This window comes from Echinococcus granulosus (assembly GCF_000524195.1).
Source record: "Echinococcus granulosus chromosome Unknown EG_S00003, whole genome shotgun sequence".
NCBI lineage: Eukaryota > Metazoa > Platyhelminthes > Cestoda > Cyclophyllidea > Taeniidae > Echinococcus > Echinococcus granulosus.
This window is the reverse complement of record NW_020170383.1, coordinates 630,026-645,598: the sequence shown is the minus strand read 5'-3', so window position 1 is coordinate 645,598 and position 15,573 is coordinate 630,026. Positions and strand designations below refer to the sequence as shown.

Genomic DNA, 15,573 nt, shown 5'->3' with positions numbered 1-15,573 from the left:
CTTAGTAATATTTTGCTTGCCATAACTGACTTCCATCAGCCTTTACTCTCAATGGCAAAATATTATTTACCGCATGTCAGAAACGCGTGACAGCTCAACAACCTGAACTGCTACTTCTTTATGTTTTCTTATTTTCTCAAGATATTCCTATTTAGTCAAGCTTTTATTTGATGTTGTTTGACTTCAAGAGCTTTTTAATTGCTAGAGGCATTTTAACAATTGGATGTGTTGTCTATAGGCCATAAGGTGCACATACTTTAAGAATCGCCACCGCTTCGGTATCATTGATATGTGCACACATTACAACCTTTAGTACATCATCTTAATAATGGAATAAGAGCTACAAGCATTTGACAGCTGACATGACATCGACCTCCTTCGGAGTTCCAAATTCCTCTTGCTACTTGTAGTCGTAAAGCTCATAGGCTGGCATTCCGAACGAGCGTTACGATTCCGTCGTAAAATTCCGCCAGTTGTCCCAAATTTTTGCTACCTAATGGAAATAACTAAGGATGACGCGACATCAATCCAATCTTTGGAGAACCAACACTAAAGTGACTGACGCACGGCATCGGCAACGATGAGAGGAAAAACTGACACTTCGAACGATGAAGGCAGTGATCTAGTCTGCCACAGTGAATACACAATGCAAACTGGTCGACAGCCTTGATTCCATGGTCACGTTGTCCTATTGTCTCAACGTTTCTGAAGTACGAAATAGTCAATCTTAAGCACTACGCCGACTGAGTTTGTCGCCCAGTAATATCGAAACAATGAAGAGTAACTTCCTCGCCACAACACAAGGCGTAATCAATAATGGTGAATTGCGCCAACTTTGCGCATTGAGGTTTTTCCTGATCAATTAGGTAACAATGAGTTGATTGTGTAAGAAACCACCAAATGAGCTTTTGTGTAAATCAAAGTGGTGCATATTCATAAAGAGCATCCGATAGGCGGTAGTAGAGACAGTGGGGAGACATGCGCAATACAGAGAAAACAACAGAAAGCAGTTGCAGGAACTACAATAGGAGTCGCGGTGGTGATTGACGAATCATTCGAGATAGCGCAATTGACACAAGTGAGTGGTGGAGGGGAGGAGGCTCAGTAACGGTCATCGCCACGTGGCTGCGGTCCTGCGAAGGCCTCACGAGCAGCGCCCATTCCGACGTTACGCACCATGGGGTTGGTCGCCAGACTGGTGGTTAGCTCTTCGCGAGCCTTTCCAAAACTCGCACCTGTCGATCGGTACGTTCGGTGCACCTGCGCAAGAGAAGCAGGGTGTGCATTACCATCGAAGATAGTAGGAAACTAATCGAGGCGAATGGTCATGAAGGCGAACCCAGATGCAATGGTTAGGCATGTGGTTTGCGGTGATTACCTGTCTAGCGAAATATAAAGACCACCTCAATTGCTGGAACCCATTAATCACAAACTTAACAGCGACTAGCATCTCGGGGCGAGTGCACAGACGTCAATGCAAAAAAGCAATTCGAAACACGAGCCAAACAGCGCTAAATGTGAGGCCAAGGTGGATAGACGGCTCAGAGCCACGCCCTCTAAAACGGGATGCGGTTGGTTGTCATTCTAGTCATATCTGCACAGGCATTTGACAAAATGGACTTTTATAAGCACCCACTTGCAATAGTTTTGGAAGCAAAAGCACTTGAAATTTTTCCTGGTTGCTTCAACACTGAAAGGGCCTCCTGCCCACGGTCGTCATTCCAACTACCAACGTTTCATTCGAACACTTTCCTCAAAAATTGAGGAACAACGTGGAAATTTAATCATGGGCAATTTAAGATTTTTGCTCTTTCATCCCTCCTTCACCCGCTTCTAGGTTGGAGAGAACGACTTACCAACACGAAGTAGTAGGAACAAGCAGCTAGTTCAGCGCCAAAAAGACAGGCGATGAGGAGGACGAAGGCCCCGACACCGGCATGCGTCTTTACAACGCCCAAGCCCACCAATAATCCGCTAGAAGGAGGTAGAAAAATGCAAGTCCCCTCAGCTTTACGGCTAGGGGCAACAACGACCAGTTTGTGAAAGGCCTCGTCCACCAGCGACATTACAGTCACTATCATAGTGGGTAAAGCTGATGCACACGATACCCCAACAACGCTAACTCGAGCGACACTACAAGATCATCATACTTTTCTGCATTCTTACGTCAGAGCGCTGAAGCCCAGGCGCAGGCACAGTGCCACCGCCACAAAACCTAAATATAGAGCGCATCGATCAGTACAACACTAGGTGGAGAAGCAGGTCTACGGGAGTAGGCCATTCAGCTTATGTGCACAGATAGAGATAGCCCAGAGAGACTGCACTTCATGTACCGCACATCTGAAAAGCATTCCACTTATTTTAGCATGCAAACTGGTCGCAAATCAACACTCACAAGACTGTGCAACTCAGGAGCCACTTACGACAAACTACTTCCGCAAAGGCATCTGTGAAGTTCGACGTAATTGCTTTTTACTAGCACCTAATTAGGAATTTAAATGCACCAACTTCGGCGGGGACTGCCAGTCTTACTTCTTAAACACCCTTGCAAATAAAAAGGTACCCTATCTCAGCTTACCAGGTGCCCCAACTCGCGATGCCCAAAAATTGTATGAGAAGAATTATACATTGAACGAAAAATACGAAGAAGAAAGCAAAGAAGTTGACGGAGCTGTTGGATCTAAAAGCAAATTGACCTCATTACTCAAGATTGCCGAATCGGCTTCAATCATCTAAGGAGTAACAATGTAATCATACTCAAATATTTATTACAAACGTTTCGAAACGCCTTCACCAAAACTACCAGCCAAGTTTATTGAGTAAGCATAAGCTGCTACAAAAAAGTCCTTCAAGATAGTATGGTGAACAACATAATTAAAATTTCTAATGGGCCAATAAAGGTGATTCCAATGTACAATTACTACTTTAAATTAACTAGGAAACGTGGATAGCAGAAACAAGATTCACCACCCAGTTCGGGACGCAAGAAACGGTGATCGCAAACAAGGTGTTTGGAATAAAACGCCCGGCTGCAGCTATTTATAAACACCATGATTGAGAGAAGTTGATTATATGGGTGATAAAACGATTTCGTAGCATACATACAAAGTTCATGAGTGCTTCCAATAACATGGCGAAGCAATGTTTAATCATATTTAAAAACCTTGGCTGAAACAGGACGGCGAAAGAGGAAAGATTTGGGAACATGCGACTTACTTGAAGGCCTTGTAGAGGGGACGAAACCAGCAGATGTAAGAGAGCGGGACACAGAGAATAAAGACTAAAATTGACACACCAAATAGGGTGCCCCCGGCGGGGTCAGACGACTGGGCAAAATAGATCACACCACCCAGAATGTTGACTGCCAGGAGGATCGCGTACGAGATCCAAATGTAGTAGCCAATAGTGACAAGCCGACGAAACTCCGTCTTGATTTCTAGGTCGATATTCTGGTAAAAGCAAGGCGTGCAAGGGCAGAAACTCGGCAGCGGAGGCCAGTTCTTACGAATCGCTAGGAGGGAAAATACATATAACTAGAAACATGACGATCGCATGCCAGTCCGCAATCCCACACAAATACCCCCTTACATCAATATCAACGTCGATTCAAATGAGACTACTCGAGGTGCGAAAAATGAGCTGAATTCTAATTGACAGATCCCCCAACATTGATAAGATTTAATGGCAGTGATGAAAGTAAACATTTTTACTCAATATATAAAAGTACGTAACGTAGAAGTTTGCAATGCATCCCTATTAAATTGAAATTAACCGTCACAAACAACTTACCATCAAAACTAAGATCTAGAATAAAAACACAATTCTTGAAGGCATTCAGTCCTTCTACAATCTGGGAAAAATTATCCAAAAAGTGCTCTCCGTCATAAGTCCGAAGAGTAATAGCGGCGTGCTCGACCAGGCTACTCTGCTTCTAAGCCAAAAGTTAGTCTAATTACTTGAATCCCACTTTGAATTCTTAACAATTGGGTGCAACTTAAGCGGATAAGACTAACAAATATAAGGCTAATGTTTATAGAATGGGATTGAAATAAATAAAGGGAAGTGAAAGGAAGATCCTTATAAAACATTACCATGAAGACTTGGAAGAGAAAGGCCGATTCAGGGGTTCGAAAAAAAATTAGCATTGCTATTAGTAAGCAACGTCAAGGTATCGAGAAACACCGTTACCTACGACGGAGGGTTGAAAATACCTCTTCCGCCCATCAAATATGACGCAATGATGGCAACACAACCAATTCGTGACAAGATCATTCGGGTAGGCTCAATGACCATTTAACAAAGTCACCCATTTAATCGACCGGTAAAAAACGTTCCTTCAGCGTCCGCCATTTGGAAAAGAGGTCAAAAAGAATAAATGAGATAATCTTTTCGGGGAGTGTAATCAGTTCGAAATTATGCTTAAAGCACTCTTATATGTTGTCGGACGTAATCTTAAGATATACTCCGACAGAGTACAATTGTTTGAGATTGCCAGTATCAGATATCTGATCGCCTTCTTATTCCCAGTAAAGTAGGACAAATACTAATAACATAAGCAATGACCCCGCAGATAACAAATGAATCAAAGGGCTGGATAACTCTATGCAAAATTTGGATGTCCACAAAATTCAGAGATTGGACAAATAAAACAATGTGAGACATTTTTCGCGAGGCAATTGCACCAGATACATAATTTGTGGGATCTGCGTACGTAATAGTTTAAAGAGATATCAAAAAGAACAATTGAGGGCAGATGAGTCCAGAATTTCGGGAAAAAAACAAAATAATTTGATGATAGAAAATCCCTTCGGGTCAAACAGGACAGAGAAGTGTTCTTCAAATAAATGGGCAAACAACATTTCACGTGAATACCACATGCTTACATCAGACCGAGGCTAAACGTTCTCTAGGCCTTAAAAGTTCCCAACGCAAACAACGCAGGCTGCAAAGTAATCAAATCACTGCGTCAAGCCACAATGGCGCGCAGTACGGCGTTTATGCCTCACTCAAGGCCGCCCACAGTCGAAATCGCGTGCACATAATTTACGATCTCTACATCTGATTACCAACAGAGGATGTGGAATCAAAATTTCAAGCAAAAGTTGAGAGACAAATTTGGCTCTTACATCAAAGGACTTCCATATTGAAAGTGTAAAATGAATGGCGAGAAGAAGGGATCAAGCGTCAGCATAACTACCACATTCAATGACAAAAAAAGATAAGAATTATTTGTGGCAAAAGGTTGTGCAGTCATTACAATTGTAGAGGCTTGGAAAACCCTACATGCGCACTCATCCGTGACAAGTACAGTCCAGGGGTAGTCAAAGCGGAAATACACGATCAAAACTACTAAAAACAAGTTTACCATCTGAATATCAAAAAACGAATAATGCAGAACAATTAGTGTCAACCACCAGAAAATGCCAAATGGGTGGACTATTACGTGGATATCACTAAAGCCAATTGCTACCAATTGGTCCATTGAAAGAGAGTTTCATGAGTCAAACATTTTTAAGATAAAGGCTCACTTGCAAATTAAAAATGTTTAAGAGAACTAAAAATAAAACTTGGGTTTAGGGAATTTATAGATCATGACAACTGTCTGCCTGAAAACAAATTCATCCTATCACGATTTGGAATGCAAGGAGGGGTAATAATCTACCACCAGGATTACGAAAACAGATCTAGCATTTGTTATGCGAATAAGAGCTGATAACTGCAACCTGAACTTTAACAAACTACGGTAAACAAAGAGTCCACCAACAAATTCCCATAAGTTTATTTCGTTTAGAAAAGTAAGGAAGTTTATTGTGTGAAGTAGAAGAAGAATGTAGTAGCTGACTACTTCAGAAGACTAGCAGTTGTAGGTTTCGGCCAGTGAATACCAAATTGGTGTCTTTTATATCCAAATCGGGTAAGAATGAAATGTCTCCGACTATAATGATTAATTATAACAATATTCCGACAATTTCGAACATGACCTGACTCCTATAGTTCTTTAAATAACAATGCATTTTAGAAAACAACTCGTGTTAAGCATGCAAAATAACACATATGCAAAACCACAATAATTGAGAAAATTAAGCTAGAAGATAGCCCCATGGCAAGAAACCGCATTTACAACCGAAAGGGACTTTACAATACAAATTCGTATCCTAAATATGAAGGAGCAAAGAGGATTTGCTCACATCAAAATAAAAGCACACATGCACGGGATTACAAATAAACATCAAAGTAAGATAGTTACCAAAGTAATGCGCACCACATCAGTGAGATAAGACAAAGAACCCACTGGACAACGAAAGCAAAATGCTAAATATACAGATTTCATACGTGTCATTCCACCCGATTGAGCTGCTTGCTCCTCCAGTCTTCGATATTCTTCTTCTCTCCGCGATAATTCCGCAGCTCTTCGCTCGAGTTCCTCTTGCCGACGTTGAAGTTCATCCGTAGCTAGCTTCGACGCGGGCACAGATGGATATGGCGGTGCAGTAGTGTTCGAGGACTCCTTTTCGCCACCAAAAGGATCGTATCCTTCTAATCCTTGATCATGAATTGTACTGAAGGTCGCCGATGGACTTGTTTCCGCATGTCCACCGACACCTGTAGTGCCCTACAATTTGAGCTGATGTAAAAAGAGAGTGACGACAAATTGAGGTGTACGCGAAATAAGTTCAAATGATTAAATGCTCGGAACAAGACGATTTACACATCTTCCAACCCAGGTTAGTATGACAAATAAAACTAAATCAACCACGGGAAATGCCGACGAAATTATCTAATAGGGAAAAAGGACATGACCGATTACAACGGCAATACACTAATCACGTGTGATAAATCGTGTTCGAATGGCACTCACCGGGTCGGCAAACGGATTTTCGCTTAAGCGACGATAACTATCCATGCCCAATTGTGATGGCCAATCAATCGGAGGGAGAAATTAAGCAAAAGCTGTTTGCAGCACATCAGCAGCAGCATAATTCGCACAATAGTGAGCACACAAATGCTTGTGGTATCTGATAAAGTTTTACTGTAGATAAAAAGTGTGCTTTAATTGTACACCTAGAAGCCATATAAATTATAGGCGCTTTGCTACTGTACCCTCGTAACCTATCTGTTGGTGATTCTTTTGCAAAAACTATAATTAATTTGGTGAATAAGAAACTGCTCCTTAATACTACAATGAACGCACTTTGATATAACCAAATGCTTATTGTTTTTCATTCATTTTGCTACAATCTTATCAAACACCCCGACATAAGCCCCTAATCCGATTAAAAAGAGGAATATTTTTACATGTGAGATGCCCACATGTCTGTCACTGATCATACGAAAATTGTCCCAAAAGCAGATCCATTTACCGGAAGCCGATATTTCAAGACATTTTGAGTGGGTAGCACCTTGCACTAATTCCCATTTGTCACTTTGTTTTCACCGCATTCCCGCCCATTTACATACCTCTGAGTTCCATTCAGCTACTAGAAACACAGAAGAGGCATAATCTGTTCACTTAATCGTCACCTTTTTTCGGACGTCTTAGGTAGTTTTCGCACTGAATCCTTCCAGATGGTCCACACTTGTTGTCAATAGTGTTTCTGCCGAACCTGGGACTGGGCCAATTACCCATGGTCGACGTCATTTCCCACCCATCTGTTAGGAGACTAAATAGATTTCCCTATCAGTGCCAGATGCTCTTCTTTTGGCACTTTAAATCCCAGCATTTGGCAATAGAAATCAGGGCGTTTGTCCCTTGAGGTAGGGTTTGCTTGCCGGTACCGTCAATGTGGCCCTTCGGGTCTTCCAGAGAAACTGAGAGGCTACCAGAATGACTGGGATACCATGCCACCGAGCGGAAATCCAATCCGCTGAGACTTCATTGCCTTTGTAAGCAAGCATTACATTACACTCCCACTGGTCAGTCCGAGGATATTAGGAGGCTTCTTCAGAACCTAACATGGCACCTGTGTGCGCAAATGACCAAACCGACACCTTCAATCCGCCTTCCACTTATTCCCCTGGTAAGCAAGACGACACCCATTTCCTGCAATCATATGCACATCTCACTCCCACACTCATTTCTACAAGACGTGCCCAAAGTGATGAACAAAGACAAGTTGGGGCGGCCTCCCCCCTTCCCCCTAATGGCATCTCTCGTTCTTATATTATTGATGCCTACGGCTAATGTTGGAAGCAACTAACCTCCATTAATTGGATCTACACATTTCGCGACTCCCATGATCAACAGCAAACACCACACATCACCGATTTCAGGATTGTCGAGATCGTATTCACTTAAATATTCCACCTGGATTCTTTGGACCATACAATAAGAATAGATAAAGTAGCACTTATATTTTATTATTGAAGGTAAGCAATGCGAGCATAATGGATGGTCGCTTCGCTAGAATACAATTTTGGGCATTGGAGACTGAAAGTGGAAAGGCGTTTATAAAAAAAGGTCAAGAAATACAAATACTAAAAAAGCTGGGTTAGAGCTAGATGTGTGACAAGGGTGTAACAAATTAACAAGTCCCTCATTTGCCTCCCTACAAAAAGCATACGTTGTAGGAGAGCACTAAACCGATTACATAAGCACAATGATCAGCTGCCATCTTGTGTATGCAAAAAAAGCAGCAGCTACGCCAATTTTTAGCGGAAAGCACAAAACAAATCAAGAATTCCTAATTAAAGGAGTAATTTTGCATTAGTACAGATTTATGCCCACCGGTGATCTCCTGGGTGGAGCTGTAAGACGATAACTTTTACTTCGCGAACAACTGCGTGAAGATGACGATCCCCGTGGACGACTTTGTTTCGCCTTGTACGTAATGCGAAAAAAACGTAAGTGAACCTGGATTAATGTGTAGGAGATCAGCACTTTTTCAGGCCGTATTTCTAGCAAATAGTACTACACGCATTTCAACTAGGCTGCGTTATCGGAGTTAGCAACCTAAATGGATAGTTGGGAGTCAGGAGCCCACCCTTCATTTTAGAAAGTGGAGTAGTATAATGACATTACATCCGGGTTCCGAGAATACATGCGAAGTTGCACCTAGCCTAGTAATGCCTGGTTAGCGCTTTTAACCAACAACCTTTTCAAGGCATGATGATGCATAAGTTATCAAAATCTGGCCTACAAAAGTCGAATCAGGTGGGTTCGTTCTAACTCTGGGTGTCGGTGGAATTTGCGGTTGAGCTTTTGCTGCTGGCGTTGGCGGAGGCCGCATGCTCGGCAATGGTGGCATGGCGTGAGGTGGAGCGAGATCTGCAAATCAAGACGCCCCCGTACATTGCAAGTACATTTACTGAGAAACCTGAACAGACACTTCCCACTTTCAATCACTTTTTTGGTGTGTACAGCTGTATAGACCTAAAAAACCATGTATAGCTTGGTCATAGGTGAAAAATAACCTAATTTTCCATTTGAAGTAAAATCCATGACCACATGTATATGCTGATCGACCCCGCATTTGGGTAAATGAAGGAGTAATTCGTAGGTCCCGAAGAAGAAATATGCAGCAAATACCTATCGACCCTTACTTGATGAAGCATTGGAGAGGAATGCTGTTTGCGATAAACTGGGTTCGGCCTCTGACCACCCCTGCAGATGTTTCATACCGAAGAAAGTAGAACTGTGATGAATATCACTGCTGGAACCTCTAGGCGAAGTTTTCGACAACCGCTGCTGCCCCGGCTTGAAAGAAGGAGAGAATAAGAGGGAGAGAGTAATTAACTTGTATTTTTCAAAATTACAGTCAAATTTTAAGGGCACATTAATTTAGAATGTATTTGTCAATGTAAGTAATCTTACCACAAAAAGTTGGTTTTGACTTTTGGCTGGAGCTAAAACAAATTTCAATGAACGCTTTAACTGTTCCTTTGAAATTATGTAATAGAACGATGTTATGAACGTATTCAACCACGTGGATTCTTCGGTCTCCACAATTTAGGCCACCAGAAATTTGTCTCTACAACCTCTGTTAACATCTAGTCGGCCCTTTTGTACACTCTTAAGGAAGACCATTTTCGACTGCAATTACATGAAAATTGAAGTGGAGTGTTTAATCCGTTCACCAACATCGATATATCTTAACTCACCTAATGATTTCACGTCGAGGTTTGACGCTGAAGTTCGCAAAAATGGGCTGACATTTCTTTCAATTTGGATTTCTCGTTTTGGACTTGGATGACATGCAATAATCTCAGGCTAAAATACACATCTCAAATTAAGGAATAGAGTTTTGGCATTTCAATAAGTGAACCCATGACGTCACTTATAACTCAAAACTGTTCGATGTTAACGGTGATTGGGACCATGCTCCAATGAAGCCTCCAGGTAGATAAAATAAGGAATAGCATATCCGCCGTTGTCATCTATGATTGTCATAACTCCGGTGTGCAAGAAGACAGTTAGGACCATTGAGCCATTGGTTTTAAGGTGTTACCACTTTTGTGCTTAATTTTTGAAATCGAAATGAAAACGAAATAACATGCAGTGATTAAACAGCGTACACTCATGTAGGGTCACTTAACATACATAATTCACTTTACTTACAACATTCATTTGAGAAAAATATCCTTTCTTTAGCGGGGTAGCTAAGAATAAAATCAAAAGCATTATGTAAAGTTAGTTGAACTAGCAAATTTCACTGGTACGAATTAAAACCACCGTTTTCTGATGGCGACGGTTCACTGTGAGGCGTTGACTGCGGGAACGCCTCCGGAGCGACGCTAAGACGCGACACTCGTCTGCTTGCGGGGTGGAAAGAGGGCTGTGGTGTGATGGAGTGTGGCTGGAATGGGCACCAATATTACCATGTGAGTGAAAGGCATGCCGGCAATGACTCAATCTTACATTTAAAGCCTTCAATACTGTGCCACTCACAACTTGAAGCAGAGGAAATGACTTCGGGTTTGGGAGCAGTGTTGGCTCTGAAGTGTGATAAATGCGTGTTTAACACACGAGAACAGATAATAACAAATTCAAATTGCATATGAAATTTGCCTTTCCATGTGTTGATGTGGTTTTGTATGGCTTACCTCAGTCACTACGGCAACTTCGAATTCCCCGATTCGACCTTGGATTTAGGGACACACTGACTATGCAGTTATAACCATTCAAAAGTCATGTGATGTAAACCAACAGTTAGAACCGGACAGAAGGAACTATGGTAGTGCAAGTGCCGAGACTTCCATGTTGCCACGTCTTCGTGTAGATCCGCCAGACTGGGATTTTACGGGTTAAGCACAAATCTTACTAGAGCCCGAAATAAGAAGTATACAGGACCTAATCACAAGTTCAAATGCCAGGGCGATAAATATTACGAATAATGAAAACGAATGACAATAATAAAGGTAGTGGCGGGAGCGGTGGTGGTTAAAAAGGACCGATACTGACCTTTGGAATTGGGGGAGAGAAGGCGTGGAATCTCGACAGCTGAGGCGACCGGCAGTAGATGGGGGGAGTGATGCGGGCGCAGAGTTAGATCAGAGCGGCCACTGGTAGAAATGGGTCGGTGTGCGCCCGTCTATTTCGCCAGTGGTAACAGGAGAGGGAGCAACGTGCAGCGGGGAGGGGAAGAAAGAAGGCATGGGCATGAGGACGTGTTATGCTCGCTTGCTACCTCGCATTACAATGGCATTTTTCCATAAAGAATGCACTGTAGTGACGCAACACGCAAGCCACCTGACACTCTTCATGCGTGCTTCGCCCAAACTACAAGATTTCCTCATGCACTAGGTGTCCACCCAAGCTATGATTTATTGGAACAATAATGGTGTGCAGATCTAATTATTTTTCTCCAGCCTTTGATGCAAACAAATAGTCGCAGTGAAAATAAGATTATTGTGAAAGCAAAAATAGTGTTTTACGTTTTTAATGGGAAAACCAAGTAATATAAACAGCGTCTTTCGTTTCGCGTTTTAGTGAGAGGCAATTATTGTGAATTGTGAAGATCACGAACGTACTATAAACATTACGCAATAGAAAAGTACACTACAAAGTAAAGGAAAACAAAGACAAACCCAAAAACGTCAATTCGTGACTATTAGGAATTAAGAGAATTATAATGCTAAAATTGAAAGCTTATGTGGAAAAGAGTGAAATAATAAGTATGCCAGAGCAATTTCCTAATTGTGCAAAAGCACTCTGATTAATGTGATGACCAGACGTTAATTCAGTGTAATAATAACCTTACCACTGGCGGCAAACTATTTTGTGCGCCATTATCAAGAGGATGCTCAATGCAACGTTTATTATCTTCTCCCTGTAATTTCGGGAGTTCACCCGAGGACCCGAAATCCCCTTTGTTCACCTGCTTCGGTGTACCTGCCGAAGGCCGAATCGCCGTCATAAGGGACTGCTTCAGGGCATCGCGAAGGATTGGCTCATGGACACAGAAGTGAGCTGCATGCAAACCGGCCTTCTTGAAGCGGTCTTGCAGGTCCCGTTGGGACCAGAGGGTCTGAAGAAGGAAGCGCGCGAAGCGAACCGTCTTGTCGCGGTTGGAGGGCACCGGGTCGGTGGGGTCAACGTAAAGGCCCGTGTGCGCAATCGCTAGGCAAGGTTGCACTCCTCCACAGTCGAGAAACAACCTAAAAGAATCCGCATAATCTGACCGCAGTACACAAAATCAAAGTCTCCTAATAATGCTTCACAGCACTCTATTTACCCTACTCGTGCTCTATAGAATGAGGTAAAATAAGACATTCATTGGAATTTATGTGATTATTTAAAAATTGTAATTGTCCAGTATTAAACTTCCGCAACAAAGCTGTCCAGCCCTTAAACATTTTAAAGCATTTTTAAGCATCTCTACTACCCCTGGTTTACTTACCACACACATCATCGGTCGGTGCAAAAAATTGTTAATGAAAAGGAAATGCCAGTTGGGAAGGGGAAATGCTGCGCCTTTTTAACTCTGGGCTTAATTATACTTACCTTGGTAATCTCAAGCACAAATGCGTTGTAGCAACAAAGAAGTACCTTACGCAGGCACTGCGCAGGAAACAAACCACTCACTATATTTCTGACAGAACACTGATATAATACCGCCCTAAAGGTATCAAGTTATTAAAAAAACGTCGGGAAGAGTGAAGAGTAATAAGCTCCAACGTAATGTACAAAAATGCACTCTAAATAAGTGCAGTTGCAAACGCGAAAGACAAAAACCGGGAGATGAGAGTGTGCGACAATTGCCATGCCTTGCATGCGCAATGCGCAAGGGACCGATTTTTGGTGCGTTCTGAACCCAGTAAAATAAAAATCGTTGCAAATCTCATAAATATTTACGGAAATTCCCAGAGATGTACCGAATTGTTCTACTAAAATTTTCCGCTTTATTGACGAAAATCGCAATAGGAATACATTTTCACTGTCAAAGAATAATGGCGCCTACTCATAGCAAAGTTTTGGTAAGTTCACATAGGTGAGCACTTTGACGCTTCATTCGGTGTTTTCGTGCTTCAATACAGTCACTTGATGCATCCCGATCATGCTGGAGGTTGTAACAGTACTTCAAACAGTGGGAACATTTGGTGATGAATAACGTTGTATAGCATTGAAACAGGAGCTCGATAAGCACTTCATTAAAGAGACTTTTTATCGCCACCTCCATCAAGCAGACCTGAAATGGTTAATGAATAAAGTCTCTCAAGTGTTTTCTTGCATGCTCCGTTAAGTTTGCGAAACAGGAACATTCACAGATAGATGAGAATTTCCTCACATTGGTAGCCCTTGCCGCAGGGGAAGATACATCATCACGTTAGGTACATCACCCTGGGCGCGTATGGATTAAGCCCTTCGATTCTGCTGCGGTTCGTTCACAGGTGATGTGGGCAACAAAAAAGTCTATGCGACGTAATCTATTACCTTTATAAAGAATTATAGGACATTAAACCAAAGTACCGTAACAGCTCCTCTCTGTGATACATTACAATGGCACCAGTTCCAAAGTGGCTCGACTTTCCACACTGGGAAAAGCGAAAGAAGCCTAATAGGAAAGAACTGAAACTTTGAAGACAAGTAGAGCACTGAAATCCCTCATTAACAACCCGTTGCTCATTCTACCTATGCAATGGCCAGTAAGACAGATTAGACAAGTCGAATTGGTTTTTACTGGTAAGCTAGTAATTTTCACCAGTGCGATACTTCTCCCCAATTAATACAACGCAACTATACTGCTCGACCACTCAAGCTAAAAGTCCGTTATTGGTGTGGGAGGCGAGTACTCACGAGGCGCGCTCAGAGTCGGCCTTTACGAGGACGTAGAGAGCGGCAAGGATGGCGGAGGCCGTGTGAAGGCTGACGACGTTACGAGTGGGCACGACGATCTCTCCGTCGATAGTGCTGGGTGCCTGTAGCACCGGCAGTCGAGCGATCAAGAGACGCATCGCATAAAACGCCACCAAACCCCGCAGGCTCTCTTCTTCCGCCACATTTCGCAGCGCCGTTGCAGTCGTCAAAACAACACTGTCGTCCTCTGAAATCAACGGGGCCGCCAGAACTAGCACGTTGTCGCCGCTCCGAAACTTTACAAGGGACGTAGAGAAAAAGTCAAGTTGTCTTTAAATAAACTTCCTCAAATAAAAGAAACACAAAATTCGCAAAAAAGCCTGTACAAAGTTGAAGCTCTTACGAATGAGCGAACTTCAGCGCTGGGTTCCCAGTCGCAAGCTGTGAGGTTTTGTATGGCGCCGGCAGTCGCCTCCAAAGTAACAAGATTTGTTGAATGGCGAAGGATGGAAATATAGTTTTCAATTAGGTCTTGAGTCCAAAGCAGCCGACTACCCTGAATCGACTGCAAGTTTGACGGTGGCCTGTCTAGATAATCTGGTCCCCCGCCCATCCATTTATTAGTCGTTGACGTCCTCTTTAAATCTAAGAATTCAGAAAAGTGCAAAACTACCTTCACCATCGTTTAAAGCTTTTTTTCACGCTTCAAAATCGAAATACTAAATAAATATAGGTTAATATTACCCCAGCTACGGTGGGAATTACTGTCACAGAAGATAGTTTAAGTTAATAAATTGTTTAATTTTATGCTTCAGGGAATAATATAAATAATCACAGTCGTTAACAAACGTACTCATCACGATCCCACGTCGACGTATTTTCAGGTCTATATGCGGATGCTTAAACACTAGTCTCTTCTCCGACATAGGAGTTATGGCCGCAACGGAATAGGCCTCCTCCCGACGCACGAGATATGCGGGATCGCGTACCTCCTGCAGGGCGAAACTCAGATTTCGCAAAATGCATACACAATTCTCCAAAGCTTTCCCGTCAAAATCGTAATTTTCGACACATTGAGAGCAGACGTAACTTAGGGCAGCCACTAAACCCACGGTTTCCCGAAGGCGACGACGGCATTCTGCATCTTCGACAAGAACATTTCTGTGGGAATTAATTTAAATGAAACGCTGTACAGAGCATAATATTTAAATAAGGAAATTGGTTACCATAGCATTCATGCACTAGTCATGAAAGCAAGAATTTTTTCTGCGTCCAGCTTTGGAAACGATAGCAATACTATAATTTATGAAACCCACGCAAATTAAAATAAAACACTAATG

General features: G+C 42.4%; 2 protein-coding genes across 2 annotated transcripts in view; one reads left to right on the top strand and one right to left on the bottom strand. All coding sequences in view use genetic code 11, as the record gives it.

The window, feature by feature from the left end:
• EGR_00761 (E3 ubiquitin-protein ligase CBL-B) overlaps positions 1 to 553 on the top strand; it is a gene marked incomplete at both ends in the record, with an annotated part of 6,382 nt that extends 5,829 nt beyond the window's left edge. The window contains one exon of the mRNA XM_024490010.1: positions 411 to 553. Coding sequence (XP_024355413.1) covers positions 411 to 553 — 143 coding nt within the window. The remainder of the gene's footprint in view (positions 1 to 410) is intronic.
• A 548-nt stretch (positions 554 to 1,101) lies between these two features.
• EGR_00760 (Secretory carrier-associated membrane protein) lies at positions 1,102 to 6,904 on the bottom strand (the record flags this gene model as incomplete). Its single annotated transcript, XM_024490009.1, has 6 exons — positions 1,102 to 1,260; positions 1,857 to 1,974; positions 2,579 to 2,680; positions 3,217 to 3,511; positions 6,334 to 6,613; positions 6,860 to 6,904. 6 exons carry the CDS (start codon positions 6,902 to 6,904, stop codon positions 1,102 to 1,104), a joined length of 999 nt encoding a protein of 332 aa, XP_024355412.1.
• Between the last annotated feature and the right edge of the window lie 8,669 nt (positions 6,905 to 15,573).